Raw genomic sequence first — 15,147 nt, 5'->3', positions numbered from 1 at the left:
CTTTTAAAGTGCATAATCTTTGATGATAATAATATAACAGTAGAAATTAATAATACTTAAAAGAATTCAATTTGATTAAAGTGTATAAGAAACCAAAAGTACAAATCCATGTTTTTATAGGAAAAAGCATTCCATGAGAAAACCCATGAGAAATGGCCTCAGTTCTACCCAGAGGTTCAATTTTTGTCTTTGCTTTTATCTTCATTTAAAAAAAAAGATAAAATAAATTAATTCTAGCTTTCAACCATAAATGTTACAAAAAAGAAAAAAATGCTCTAAGGAAAGTAGGAAATAAAAGAAAGGAAGAAATGAGTTAGAAAAAAGAAACACTAGATAAATTTAAGATATTAGTTCCTTGTAATAAAATCATAAAATAAACTAATCTCTTATAAATTTAATCAGAAAAAAGAGGGAAATAAATCAAATGTATGCAATTTAAACATAGAAAATATTAAAAATAAGTACAAGAGTAGAAACCAAAAATGGAATCTACACAGAACTATATGTTGATTATAAAAAAGCAATGAAATTGGATTATATTCTATTTAAAATCATAAATTACAAGAATTAACACAGTGGAATATAGAGTACCTACATCAATAACCAAAGGAACTTAAGAAATCATAAAACAAAACCAAGCAAACTTTTTACAAAGACTTCTGGGTCCAATGGTACTAGTGGTAAGTTCATTCAAAGTTTTAAGAAATTGATAATTGCTAATAGAAAATCATGAGGGGGCCTTCCAATTCTACAAATCTGTTCACAAACCTAATTTTTAAAATCACCTGAAAAAAATTGGCCCTCCCTTGTTGTTAAAGGGGTATTAGAAACTTCCTTTTGAAAAGATATTTGTGGTAGCTTCAAGATCTTCTTAGGTCAAATTCATTTTGTCTCCTTCCTTCCTCCCTCCCCTCCTCTCCTCCTCCCCTCCCCATCCGTCCTCCCCTCCTCCAATTTGGCCTCTTCCTCTGCCATAAATGACTAGTTTTAGCATATTCCCTAATTCTAAACTAGCAACTCAATGTGAGCCTGTGCTTCAGTTTCCTTTCTTTTCTCTCCTGACTTCTCACTTACTCTCCTCACTCAAATGTCACTCACAACTTAGCTTTGTAGAGCTCAGACACCACATTTATGTTCTGATTTGCATTCTCTCTGGTGGCTGTTTTAACATGAAGTTATCCCTGCTGTCAATAATTTATTTGTGAAAACCACTTATTGAGAAAGAAGTACTTCTAAGTGCAGTGATGCCTTTATCACAATATTTGCTGAGAGGGAGTGGAGGTGGTTTTTGAAATAAAGTTGGCCGTGGTTTAAAAAAGCAAACAAAAGACAATACAAAATCCTGTGAAACAGGGGATGACTCTACCAAATGGTTGTGTTTGTCTACATACTAGCTCAAGATAAAATGTATCCACAGCTTCCATTTATTTGTAACTTATTGAAGGTAGATAGAGCAAATCTCAGATAATAGGGAAACATCTCTCATACTGCCATTCTATCATTCCTTTATCCTTCTCCACTCTTGTTTGTGGGTAGTCCCCTTCACCAGACATTCTGAATACAGTTCTACAGGTCTTTAGCCCCATCTTCTCTCAGATGTAAAGAAATATTTAATGGGTCATTTGAACTTGTTTATTGGTAAATTTTTTCCCTTAGATATAATTAAATTCCAGTCAATGAGTTTTCTCTAATACAAATTTGCATTTTAATCATTTTATGTAAAGTTGAATAATGATTGATTTTTTTCACTGGTAAAGGAATTTAGCCGTTAAAAAACTGGTAGGGAGATTTAACTGTCTGTGGTGTTTTAAACTGTCCTCCAGATGCGTTATGATACCTGTCTTCCATTCATTGGCTGATCCCAGTTTGTTTCCTCTTCTTCCATCCCAAGATTTCCAAGTGTATACTTTATGAACCCCAGTGCCTTTTTGAAGTCATAGAATGCACTCCATCATTATTTTAAAGAAACTGACAAAAATAGAGTGTTGCATTATACCCTGGCATATACTGGGACTTTACTGATTTAACGTGATTTAATATTAACTGACACAGTTGTAAATCTCATAATTATGTTCACTACTCTCATCAATTGTCTATGACAGAGTGGCACAATTTTACCAAGTAATTTCAACTATACAAGGTGAGATAGCACAAAGAAAATAAGATCGTTGTTGTACATTATTAAACCACAAATCCAAAATGAGTACTTAAAAAGCCTAGGGTGAAAATTCAAATGTCAGCTATGTTCAAATATTCAATTAATTACATCATTGAAAATTGTCACTGAATTAGATTGAATGGTTGTCAAATGTCACTGATCTGAAAAATGATATAGTGTTCACTCTTCCTGGCATATGATCTTAGATAAAGAGGATTCTAAAGTGTTCTTTAAAAGTAGTATTTTATGTGTCCTTTAAGTATTCAGAAACTTAAATAGCCATTTAATGTATTTTGGGGTATGTCAGAACATAATATCTTTGACCAAACATAAACTGCTTCCATTTATTACTCATAAAATCCAGTGTTCAGATATAAATTCCAAATTTTTAATTTATGTTAGACAAGTATTATTTTTTATATTAAAATTTCAGTCTACACAATAGGCCTGTGATACGGCTGCACCTTATATATATTGATTCCAAGGATCCAGAAGAAGTGTATCCATTTAACCCTGTCACTCACTAACTACAGGATCTTTGTCAAATAATTTCATGACTTTGGTTCCACTTTGTCATCTGTGAAATGTACTAATAGAAATAGTTGCACTTATTTCAAAATATTCTTCTATGGAACATAAAAATATATACAAGCATATCTTATAATCTTTAAATTCATATTCCGATGCAATATGAAATTATTCCTCTTAAAATGAAGCTAGTTATCACTGAAAATAATTTCATAAGGTGAATTGTTTACCTTCCCCCAACCCCGTACATTTCTTGCATCAAGGAAAAAATATTATGTTTTTCCTTACATATTCAACTTAAAATTGAGGCAATCATTTACTTTGATTTGTACCCATGGAGATCTTTTGGGATAATAATAATATGGCTACAAATTATATTATAATTGAAAATTTTTCTCATTATAATGAATGTTAGTCATGTATCTTAGAATTTTTTGCCATTGCTGTTGCCAAGTGTTTTGTTCTTTTTTCTTGAAATCAGTATACGTGGCTGAAAACTGGATAGCTCTGGCTACATAGGGTTCTTTAATTTTTTCTTTAAATTTTATTTTATTTTTTATACAGCAGCTTCTTATTAGTTATCTATTTTATACATATTAGTGTGTATATGTCAATTCCAATCTCCCAATTCATCACATCACCCCCACCCCCACCCCCCACTTTACCCCCTTGGTGTCCATATGTTTGTTCTCTACATCTGTGTCTCTATTTTTGCCCTGCAAACTGGTTCATTTGTACCATTTTTCTACGTTCCACATATATGTGTTAATATATGATATTTGTTTTTCTCTTCCTGACTTACTTCACTCTGTATGACAGTCTCCAGGTCCATCCACATCTCTACAAATGACCCAATTTCGTTCCTTCTTATGGCTGAGTAATGTTCCATTGTACATATGTACCACATCTTCTTTATCCGTTTGTCTGTCGATGGGCATTTAGGTTGCTTCCATGACCTGGTTATTGTAAATAGTGCTGCAGTGAACATTGGGGTGCATGTGTCTTTTTGAATTACAGTTTTCTCTGGGTATATGCCCAGTAGTGGGATTGCTGGGTCATATGGTAATTCTACTTTTAGTTTTTCCAGGAATCTCCATAGTGTTCTCCATAGTGGCTGTATCAATTTACATTCCCACCAACAGTGCAAGAGGGTTCCCTTTTCTCCACACCCTCTCCAGCATTTGTTGTTTGTAGATTTTCTGATGATGCCCATTCTAACAGGTGTGAGGTGATACCTCATTGTAGTTTTGATTTACATTTCTCTAAGAATTAGTGATGTTGAGTAACTTTTCATGTGCCTCTTGGCCATCTGTGTGTCTTCTTTGGAGAAACGTCTATTTAGGTCTTCTGCCCATTTTTTGATTGCATGAGCTGCTTATATATTTTGGAGATTAATCCTTTGTCCATTGTTTCATTTGCAAATATTTTCTCCCATTCTGAGAGTTGTCTTTTCGTCTTGTTTGTAGTTTCCTTTGCTTTTCAGAAGCTTTTAAGTTTCATTAAGTCCCATTTGTTTATTTTTGTTTTTATTTCCATTACTCTAGGAGGTAGGTCAAAAAGGATCTTGCTGTGATTTATGTCACAGAGTATTCTGCCTCGGTTTTCCTCTCAGAGTTTGATAGTGTCTGGCCTTACATTTAGGTCTTTAATCCATTTTGAGTTTATTTTTGTGTATGGTGTTAGGGAGTGTTGTAATTTCATTCTTTTACATGTAGCTGTCCAGTTTTCCCAGCACCACTTATTGAAGAGACTGTCTTTTCTCCATTGTATATCCTTGCCTCCTTTGTCATAGATTAGTTGACCATAGTTGCATGGGTTACATAGGGTTCTTGCTGTCGTTAAAGTGGCATTCTATATTGCCAGGTATAAGATACACAGTATTTATAAAAATTCAAGTTAAATAGTATTATATTGAAAGTGTGTATGTCTTTTATCTTACTATCTTGTGAAATCATTTTATATATATATATATATTTTTTTTCTTGGTACGCGGGCCTCTCACTGTTGTGGCCTCTCCCGTTGTGGAGCACAGGCTCCAGATGCGCAGGCTCAGTGGCCATGGCTCATGGGCCCAGCCGCTCCGTGGCATGTGGGATCTTCCCAGAGCGGGGCACGAACCTGTGTCCCCTGCATCGGCAGGCGGACTCTCAACCACTGCGCCACCAGGGAAGCCCCTGTGAAATCATTTTTGAGGGCAGGTTTATAGAGGGAAGCAAATGAAACCCTCTAGTATACAATATTCCATCTAGGAAATTTTGCTTAGTTTAGTTATAAGAGCTACTTTGCCAAAAAGTTTAGTTCTGTACCTTATGTTCAATAAGACTACCTGCATTGAAATTTCTATTTTGCTATGTTTGTTTCAATATTCTTTCACCATTTTAATGTTTATATTTCCTTAACATTATGAGATTTTTTAAATTAACTGCTTAAAATCTTTAGTGTCAAAGAGGAAATGTATAAACAAACAAAAACAGTTCTGTTAAGAGTTACCTTGTGATGTATGATTATCATAAATGCATCCAAAATAGAGAGAAATTTTAACTCATTTCACTAGTCTTTAAGCAATTTGATAAAACAGTTCATTTTTTAGTCTTTGTCCTCAACAGTTAATATGTGGTATATGGTGGATGGTGAAAAATATTTAATGAATTATGTAGAGCTTAGTCACTAAAGTTAGGGGGTAGTATCTTTATAGTGTGTTCCCAGTACTAAGTCTTATGATGTATTCTATGTCAAAATGTGCTTTTGAAAGGTATTTTTCAATGCAAATTTCTATATTTGTTTAAAATAAAAAAAATAACACTTTGAATGTACAGATATGAGAGGGAAGAAAAAAAACCTGCCAGTAGAGACCCAAGGCCAAATGACCAATGCAGCCCACCCTTGATGTTGTATATATTGAACTATTCATCATTTAATAATAAAAGATTCAATACATGCATCTTTCAAAGGCAAAAGTGGGTATGATTTATGCCCATAAGTCTTAAAATTTTATATGAACCTTAAACACAGTATAAAAGCACATGCTGCAGGGCAATGAAACTCCTTTGCTTTTTCTAAATTTTTGATCTTTTAAATGCATTATGTTTGGAAGGACTATATAAATACTTGAGGAATTTCTCTTGAACATGGAGAAGTCTCTTTAGCTTGACTACATGATGGCAGATGTTTTATAAAAGGCAGTCAGCACATTTAAAAAGCAAATCCTATTTGTCTTGAGTGTTGGAAAGAGATTCTCTATTATAAACAGTTTATGAGAAAGAAATGTATGGATCTGAAAGAACCAAATATATAGAAGGTAGAAGTATCTGCATGAGGTCTATCAGGGAGGGCTGTTTATTTGATAAATCCCAATGCATGGTTTTTCCCTAAATGTTAGTTATTGTTTAAGATTATGGTAAGGAAATCCACTCAAACTTTTAAAGATGATATTTCATGGTTCCTTTTATAATCTTACATTCTATGTGAAGTTATTTTATAAGATTTAATCAGCAGCATTTTTCGGTTACTTAAACGCACATACCAAGACTGATAAGTACAAAGACTGCTTACCCTTATCCCTTACCCCATGCCTAATGAAAATAAAATCTCAGATTGTATTCTGCATATTAAGGAACAAAAGTGACTCCTCTTTAGGATAAATGTTGAAATCTGAAGTGATCTGGAAGAACCATATCCTTTGAAACATATGAGGAACCTCCTAGCCCTAACCTAATATCAACTGGCTAAATGATACAAGATGTGTTTTCATTAGTCCCTGTAGTTATAAAATGTCCTTCTCAGTGGTTGTCTAAAAAGGCAAGAATATCATTTATTGGAAAGATGATGGTTCCTTTATTGAATGAGACATAACTTTCTACAACATCCATGTTAGGAATGCACATGCTTAAATTATTTACAAACTAAAACTGGAAAAGTTTATCCATCTCCCTGCCACCACCAAAAATTTCAAAAGCATGGAAATATTTGTAAGAGATTTATTCCTTAGAACCTTGTCAGATATATCACAGGAATATCACTCCCTTGCATTTATTTACCTTTTTTCTTTTACCTTCTGTTTTACCCTGAGAAGTTCCATTTTCATTATTTGACCTGGTTATTGCAAGTTTTTAAATGTCAAATGTTCCTTATTCCAAAGTCACTGTGTGCAGTTTATATCTGATGAACTCATTCTGCTATTATTCTTCCTGTAAAACTAATCAAAAATAATATAAACTTGTCTAGGTCAGTAATCTCCTTTCACTAAACCATTACATTTCAGGTTCGTTTTAAATCTTATGGTTTTCCTAAGTATTCTTAAATCTTACATATATCAGTATTATATGTATAAATCCTTTCAATATAACCCCCGTGGGCTATCTAAATTTAGCTTGTAGAAAATATTACTGACAATGCTAGATTGCATCCAAGCCTTGAAGGAACTGGGGATAAAACAAAACCTCGGATAAAACAAACATTATTCTCTTGAATAAGCAATGGAAAAGAATTGTTGCTCATGCCCAGTGGTTAGTAAACTCATTTAGTAGGTAGAACACCAGGAAGGAGCAGTGCTCTCTGGAATACTTATATATTAATCGTAGAATTACTATATATAAATTTTTGTACAAAATCAGATATTTTAGTCTAGCTACTAATGTGGGGACAGAATAGGAAGTCCCTTCAATTCGTGTTCTCACACCTATAAAATGGATAACAATGGACTACTGTATTCCAAAAGCCAATTCCTTAAGTTTCCTAGGTGCATTTTTTTACAGCCAACTCATCCTAACCCAAGGGATTTTTTCCTATGAGTTCACATTTAAATATTCTGCTGGAGCCACAGTAAGGTTCCATTAATAGTGAGGGAATTCCGTGGTGGTCCAGTGGTTAGGACTCCACACGCTTCCACTGCAGGGGGCCCGGGATCGATCCCTGGTCCGGGAACTAAGATCCTGTGTGCTGTGGTGCGGCCAAAAAAAAAAAAAAAAAAAAACCAAATGGTGAGAATTTTCTATATATTCCAGAATTATGTTTGAGTAAATCATCTTCCACAGATAACACTGCAAAACTCTGAGCCAGAATCTAATGTTACTTTCTGAGTAGAGTCTTAGGCCTGTTTGCAGGAACTCCTAAAGCCAATCTTCATGTGGAGGTGAACTTTTTCTGCAAAAATTCAATGCATGCTATTTAATTTTCACACATAATATCAATTTTCACACCTATTCATTTGGTGTCAGATGCTTTCATTATGCAAAACAGGGAAACATAACTTTCGGCCTCCTCAGTGACCTCAAGATTGAATTTCCTGTTATTTTGTGCTTGTTACACCCTCCCACACACACACAGAATCCATTTATTAGCATATATGTCATATAAATGGTTTTTGTTTTGCTTACTAGACAGACACATAATTATTCATTTAACATAGATATTAACGTATTTTAATTTTTATTTTCCCTTTTCATAGTTATTTGGAAATTAGATTGATAATCCTTGGAAGATGTAATTCCAAAGCATATATTAGGAAAAAACTACGTAAAAGAAAGCAGAGAAGCAATTGTGTGGCATGGTGATGATTATTTGAGAAGAGCTAGTAATGATTTAAAAAATATCAATATAATTCATAGCTACATGGTGAGATATGGGGCATTATTAACAACAGCAAGCATACGAAAATTGAGAGTCAAATGGATTAGCCATGAAAATGAACAAATAAAAGGGTTTATTGTTTGGTAAAAGCAATATTCAATAGAACCTGAATAATATGCCATCTGTAGACTATAAAACCTCACAAATTTGTGTTTATAAGATATCACACATGCACACTCACACATACACTGATCATATGAATAGGGAGCTTTTTAGGTCAGATTAGGAAAGAAGTTGGGAAGAAAGTGGGGCAAGCAAAATGGAAAAGAAAACTTGTCTCAAGAACAATAGGAGAGGCATGTATAAGATCTCATTCATGCATTTGTATAAAATAATATTTGTGTGGTCTTATATATAAAGAAATACAATATTTCTAAAAAGAACAAAAATGAAATGATATATACACACATACATATGTACATATACACAGACATAGAAAACGGTACAAAGATTAACATATAGTTTACCACTCAAAAAATGGGGATAGTTGTGTTTCTTACAACCCAACTACAGGATGACAAAATACCTACCTATGACAACACGACTTGATCAAATATGAACCTTTAGAAAGGAATGATGATTGGTAATAATTGCAGTGTGATAAGATTACCCTCTAAGGCACACACAGTTGAGAATATATGTGTGAAATACCACTTAAAAGCCATGCTACTTACTTATTGCACCCTATGGCAAGCACCACCAACAAAACTGGCCTACTGGATAGGATAGTATAGTGAGTAACATTGGCAATAAAAAAAGTGAACTAACAAAATATAATTGCGAATCAACAGAAAGTTACATAAATTGGATTACATTATTGTAACTGTCTACAGAATATCCCTATAAAACTAAGATTTAATACTATGCTCTTATTGTTTATTGAAGGTTGACAAAAGAAATGGTCAAATGGTTATCACTGCTTCACTTGTAAAGTTGTAATTAAAGATGCAGTATATTACTATAAAATGCACATTTCTTAGAGTTGAGAATTGTGAAAAGGTTTGTTGTCCCTGACAAAAGTGTAAGCATCCTTGTACTGGTTAGAGACATTTATAATGAATCTCAGCTAGTTTTTTCTCAGTGCCCATAAGAATTAGCCAAGATCTGTTCAACTTTTCTGGTATTATTATTTTTCTACCTCATAGTAGCCTAACTTGTTCCTTGCATTCCTTGAGATTTTTTAAGACTCTTCATAATCCTGCCCCAGATTGTTTAACAACTTCACACATGCCACCTTGTCCCTGAGTACAACACTTCTAATTCCCAACCATGTAATATCTTTTACGCTTGCCCCCCATATCCTTAGTTACATGTGTCTTCTTGGCATGCCTTCCACACACACCCCCTTTATTTGTTCCAGTTTTATATTCCTTCTTTACAGATTTGGTCAACACTGAATATTTCCTCTTTCTTTTGCTTACACTGTCACAAAAATTTCTTTTTCTCTACTGGGTGTCCATGAGACACAGTTGTCTACCTAATTTTTTCCAGTGGTTATAAATAAGTTTTATTGGAACACAACTATGCACATTCCTTTAGATATTGTCTAAGGCGTGTGTATGTGCCAGTGACTTCTTTTTATTATTTATTTTTATTGTGGTGAAATGTACATGTCATATACATTACCAGTTTAAACATTTTTAAAAATTGGTGTACCATTTTTAAGTGTACAATTGAGTGGCATTAGTATTATACATTCCCCTATGTATGCAACCATCACCACTATCCATCTCCAGAATGTCTTCACCATCCCAAACTGAACCTCTTACCTGTTTAAAAAAACTCTGTAATCACCTCTCTCTTAGCCCCCGGTAACCTCTATTCTACGTTCTTTCTCTATAAATTTGACTATTCTAGGTATCTCACATAAGTAGAATCATATAATATTTTTTATTTTATGGCTGGATAATTTCACTTAGCATAATGTTTTCAAGGTTCACTGACGTTGTAGCATGTATCAGAATTTCCTTTCTTTTTAATATTGAAGAATACTCCGTTGTATATATACACCATGTCCTCTTTATCTATTCATCTGTCAATGGATATTTGGATCATTTCCACCTTTAGGCTATTGTGAATAGCTGTGAACATTGTTGTATAAATATCTGTTTGAGTCTCTGCTTTCAATTCTTTTGGATATATACCTAGAAGTGGAATTTTTGGATCCTACCTAATTTTAATTAACTTTTATTTTGTGACCTGCTATTAGCCCGTGAGCTTTTTGACATTAGGGATTCTACCTTAGTCTTCTTTATCAGGCCTAAGCACAGTCCCTGATATAATATAGATTGGATTTTAAAAGGGATTTTATGGGGATAAATAAATGGAGGAATCATCTCCCTACTCACACAGAGAACAAGCTTATGAGAGTGGATAGGGGCAGCTGGTATCTAAGTGCCTGCTGCTTGCTCTTAGTCTCCTCAGGATGATCCCTATGGCAAGTCTAAACTTAACTACCAGCAGTGGTTCCCCAAGTATATCTATTTTCTAGAAATCACATGTTCTTTATTTAAATAATTGAATCTTCGAAAATATATGGTGTGATTCTCACTTTCACTATAATTAAGTTCCAGAAAGCAGGAGTATTTTTCCCTTTTGTGTTCTAAGTACATCAGTGCCTGACATATGAATTGTTGAATGAATTAATCAGTAAACCAATTCTTAAAGTTATAGCATCTTTTCCACATGGAGAGCCCCTCCCCTCTACTGACACATGAGGAATCCCCAGATGAAATGTAGATGATGGTGCTTTCTTGTTCAGGAGTCATTCATCTCCCCTGGGATCTAAATTCTAGAAACTTGTTGTATCTACTTTGTATAATTAAAATGAAGGTATCATGGCAAATTATTGTTTGCATGTATAGGAAAAAAATCTATATGAATGCCCAGTAATTTGAAATTCTGATATTTACTTCAACACTGAATTAGGAAAAATTTGCATGGGGTACTACTAAAATTCAGCTGTCCAATGAGAAGCATCTGCATTGTAGAAATAAGCAGACGTGTAATGTGTTACAATGGCAGTATCACCTTGACTTTCCTATACCCAAGAAAATCAAGGTCTTTCACCTTAACCATCTTTCAGGACTTCTGCTCATCCACTCTTCAATACAGCCTTACTTAAATGTCCATTTATATGCTGTCCATTTACTTCAGACTGACTTCTCTGTAATGTCCATGTGGTACCATCCTCACATGTAATCTATTGCATAGCTTAGTAATGCCCTCTACTATAAATTATATGTGGAATTAAACTATGGACTTGTATCTAGATCTTTTATCCTTATTTCAATGATTCTACATTTTTCTGTATCAATTATTTGTTTTAATCCAATCCACCAATCATTTGTATATAGTTGGGATATAAAAATAAATTTAAGTATTAGATTATCCATTGAACCTACAAATAAGTTTACATGGGGAGTAATTGGGAGTGATTTGGCAATGAAACTGAAGAGTAGCCTTTTTATTCTTTTCACCTGGATTTCCCACATAGCTTCATAGTTATAAAAGTTATAATTAATAGGATTTAGAAAATTAAGATGAATGATAAAGAATATATTTTAACATTGAGTGAGAAAATGGTAAACCCATCTTACTGGAGGAAGAGACAAGAGGGAAAGACAGATCCAAGTGAGACTTAATTCAGTAAAGGTTTAGAGCCTGAGAGAATGAAAGGTTTAACCAAAATGAATCTCGGCTATTTAGTGAAGCTCCCTAGAGGAGGATAAATGGGAAACTCTCTCAGATCAATACCCTCAGGACAAGACAAAATGGCAGAGTCCTGGAGACAGCCCAAAGAAAAGTCAACCAAAGGTATCAGTGAGCCTAGGGATAGTAAGAAGGGAGAGAAATCTGAATTCTCAGCCCTCAACCCTTGCTCTGACAGTTTCACCCCCATTGTATAGACCTTAATCTGAAGTTGCATATTTGCTTTATTGTGATATTCTCTCTTTTTAAAGTATCCCTGGATACTCATTTTTAAAGTTAACCTTTTTCTTTGAGATAATTGTAAATTCACATGTAGTTATAAGCAATAATACAGAAAGATCATGTGTACCCTTAACGCAGCTCTACCCCAATGGTAACATACATTAAAATTATAGTATAATATTACCATGGACATCAACATTGATACAATCCACCAGTAGTATTTATGTTTCCCAAGTTTTACTTGTACTTTTGTATGTGTGTGGCCATGTGCTTTTAGTTCTTTACAACATTATCACATGTGTACATTTGTGTATCCACCATCAGAGTCAAGTGCAGAACAGATCCATCATCACAAGTATCCCTTGTGCTACCCTTTTATAAACACATCCACCTGTCCCTCCCACCCCACCTCAGTTCCTAACCTCTGGCAACTGTGACTCTGTTCTCCATTTCTGTAATTTTGTCTTTTCAAAGCTGTTATATAAATAGAATCATACTGTATGTAACCCGCTGTGATTGGCTTTGTTTTTTTTCACTCAGCATAATGCCCATGAGATTCACGCAAGTTGCTGCATGTATCAATAGATGTTCCTTGTCATTGCAGAGTGGTAGTCCACGGTATGGATGTACCAATATGTTTAACCATTCACCCTTGTATGGCATCTGGGTTGTTCCCAGTTCTTGGTGTTACAAATAAAGCTAGTATGAACACTTAAGTATAGGATTTTGTATAAACAGAAGTTTTTATTGCTTTAGAATAAATGCCTGAGAGCCCAATTGCTGGATTGTATGGTAAGCACATGTTCAATTTTGTAAGAAACTGCTGGAAATGTTTTCCAGAGTTGCTGTACTATTTACATTTCCACCAGCAAAGCATGAGTGACCCAATTTCTCTATATCCTTATCAGCATTTGATATTGTCACTGTATTTTTTAAACTTTTTCCATTATGATAAGTATGTAGTGTTAACTCTTTATGTTTATAATTTGCATTGCCCTAATGGCTTGTAATGTTGAATATCTTTTCATGTGCTCATTTGCCTGATGTGTATGTGTAACCTGACTCCACCTAAAAACGTTAGGAGCAAGAAGGACAGGAGATGGGATTTGTCTTGAAAAAATAAAACTCTGCCAAATTTTAATTTCCAAACCCAGTCCTAGATAGAGAAAAGAGAGCTGGCCATTAGCTCCATTGTTTAGTAGAGTTGTAACATGTAATTCTAAAGCAAGGACATTTTAGTCAAATGCAGTCACCCCTAATTACAATAGCACTCCTCTGAGCTAGATAAAAGGATTGATGAAATTTCTATTTTTGAGTTTCAATTATGTCCTAGGAAGCACTTTTTAATTTTAAGCATCCTTTATGAGTTATCATTATTATATATTTTATTTGGAGATACTTTTTTTGCAGTACGCGGGCCTCTCACTGTTGTGGCTACTCCCGTTGCGGAGCACAGGCTCCGGACTTGCAGGCTCAGCGGCCATGGCTCGTGGGCCCAGCCGCTCAGTGGCATGTGGGATCTTCCCGGACTGGGGCACGAACCCGTGTCCCCTGCATCGGCAGGCGGACTCTCAACCACTGTGCCACCAGGGAAGCCCTGGAGATACTCTTATTGGACTCTTTAATCTGCAGTAATTTATTTATACACTAAAAGTACACTCATTTCCTATCTCTTTGTAAATGTGTTTGGGGACACTTGTTTGTTACAGAAAGTTCAGTTGCAAATGCAGTTTGTTTCATTTTTAGATTTTTAAAAAGCTATAATGCTGCTTAGTCTCTGGAAATAGATAAATGCAATTACCTTTGCATTTTGTTTTCTTTTCAAACAGACATTTTGTCTCCTTCCTTCAAATGTTTCCCCTTTATCTTTAACAGGTTGATTTAGTGAATATTGGAAGCACTGACATAGTAGATGGAAATCATAAACTGACTCTTGGTTTGATTTGGAATATAATCCTCCACTGGCAGGTAAGAATCCTGGTGATTTTTTTTTTTTTTTTGGTGAGGGAAGGTAAAGTAGCTGATCCTTCCTTTCATTTTTACCATTGATTTGCAAAACCTGTATATCCCTAACAATACACAGCCCATCTCCATAGTGCTGCCTTTCAAACTGGGATGATTGTCATCTGCAATGTGAAGTATCAGCAGATTATAAAACAGGTTCTAGCACATTCGCAGGAATATTTTTCTAAATTTTATTTCACTGGGTACAGATGAGGCAAAAGAAAAAAGAAAACTTTTCACAAATAGGTCTTTTGTAACTCACCTAAAAGTAAATCTGCATAGTTTTGTAAGAAGAGGGGTATTTTTCCTGTTAATCACTATCAAATGAATAAGACTTTGTGAATCGTGTGTATTCTCAGTGTAAACTAATGCCAATAAAAGATTATTGGGATATCATGATCTGTATATGTGTTATACAGAAAAACTTACTTCATAGTCTGATTTGGAAATTGCATTTTTTCTGAACCACCTCAGCACAGGGTCTTCTGAATGCCTATATTTACTGGTCCTCTGCAAAATGGATCACAAATCATTGGTTTAGTGAAGAGTATATATTTTTTTAGTCAGACCGACAGGAGCTTAAGTTTTAACTTCCTCATTTACCATCTTAGTGACATTGGATATAATGTCATCCCTTTCTGGGCCATAATTCCCTCACTATCAAAAGTGAAAAAAAAATAATGAACACGTATATTTCTTGTCAGGATTAAATGAGAGAATTACCATAAAGCACTCAGTACAGTGTACCATTTTCCTTAGAGGCATATCATACTAATAACTCTTTTTTTTTTCCACTCATATTTTAAGAATTTGGAGGGTAAATGAGATGCCGGCTCTTTTTACTGGTAGAGATTACGTTTTTATATAACAGCTTTTTTTGAGATATAATTTATATA

The 15,147-nt window shown here is 34.4% G+C and overlaps 1 protein-coding gene across 2 annotated transcripts in view; it reads left to right on the top strand.

Annotated features, from left to right (window-relative positions):
* DMD (dystrophin) overlaps positions 1-15,147 on the top strand; it is a gene marked incomplete at its 5' end in the record, with an annotated part of 2,126,456 nt that overhangs the window by 363,125 nt on the left and 1,748,184 nt on the right. For both annotated transcript variants that reach the window (XM_082864911.1, XM_082864910.1), the window contains one exon: positions 14,123-14,215. In XM_082864911.1, coding sequence (XP_082721037.1) covers positions 14,123-14,215 — 93 coding nt within the window. The remainder of the gene's footprint in view (positions 1-14,122; positions 14,216-15,147) is intronic.

This window comes from Leucopleurus acutus, assembly GCF_964270905.1.
Source record: "Leucopleurus acutus genome assembly, chromosome: X".
Lineage (NCBI taxonomy): Eukaryota > Metazoa > Chordata > Mammalia > Artiodactyla > Delphinidae > Leucopleurus > Leucopleurus acutus.
This window is presented reverse-complemented; position numbering and strand designations above follow the sequence as displayed.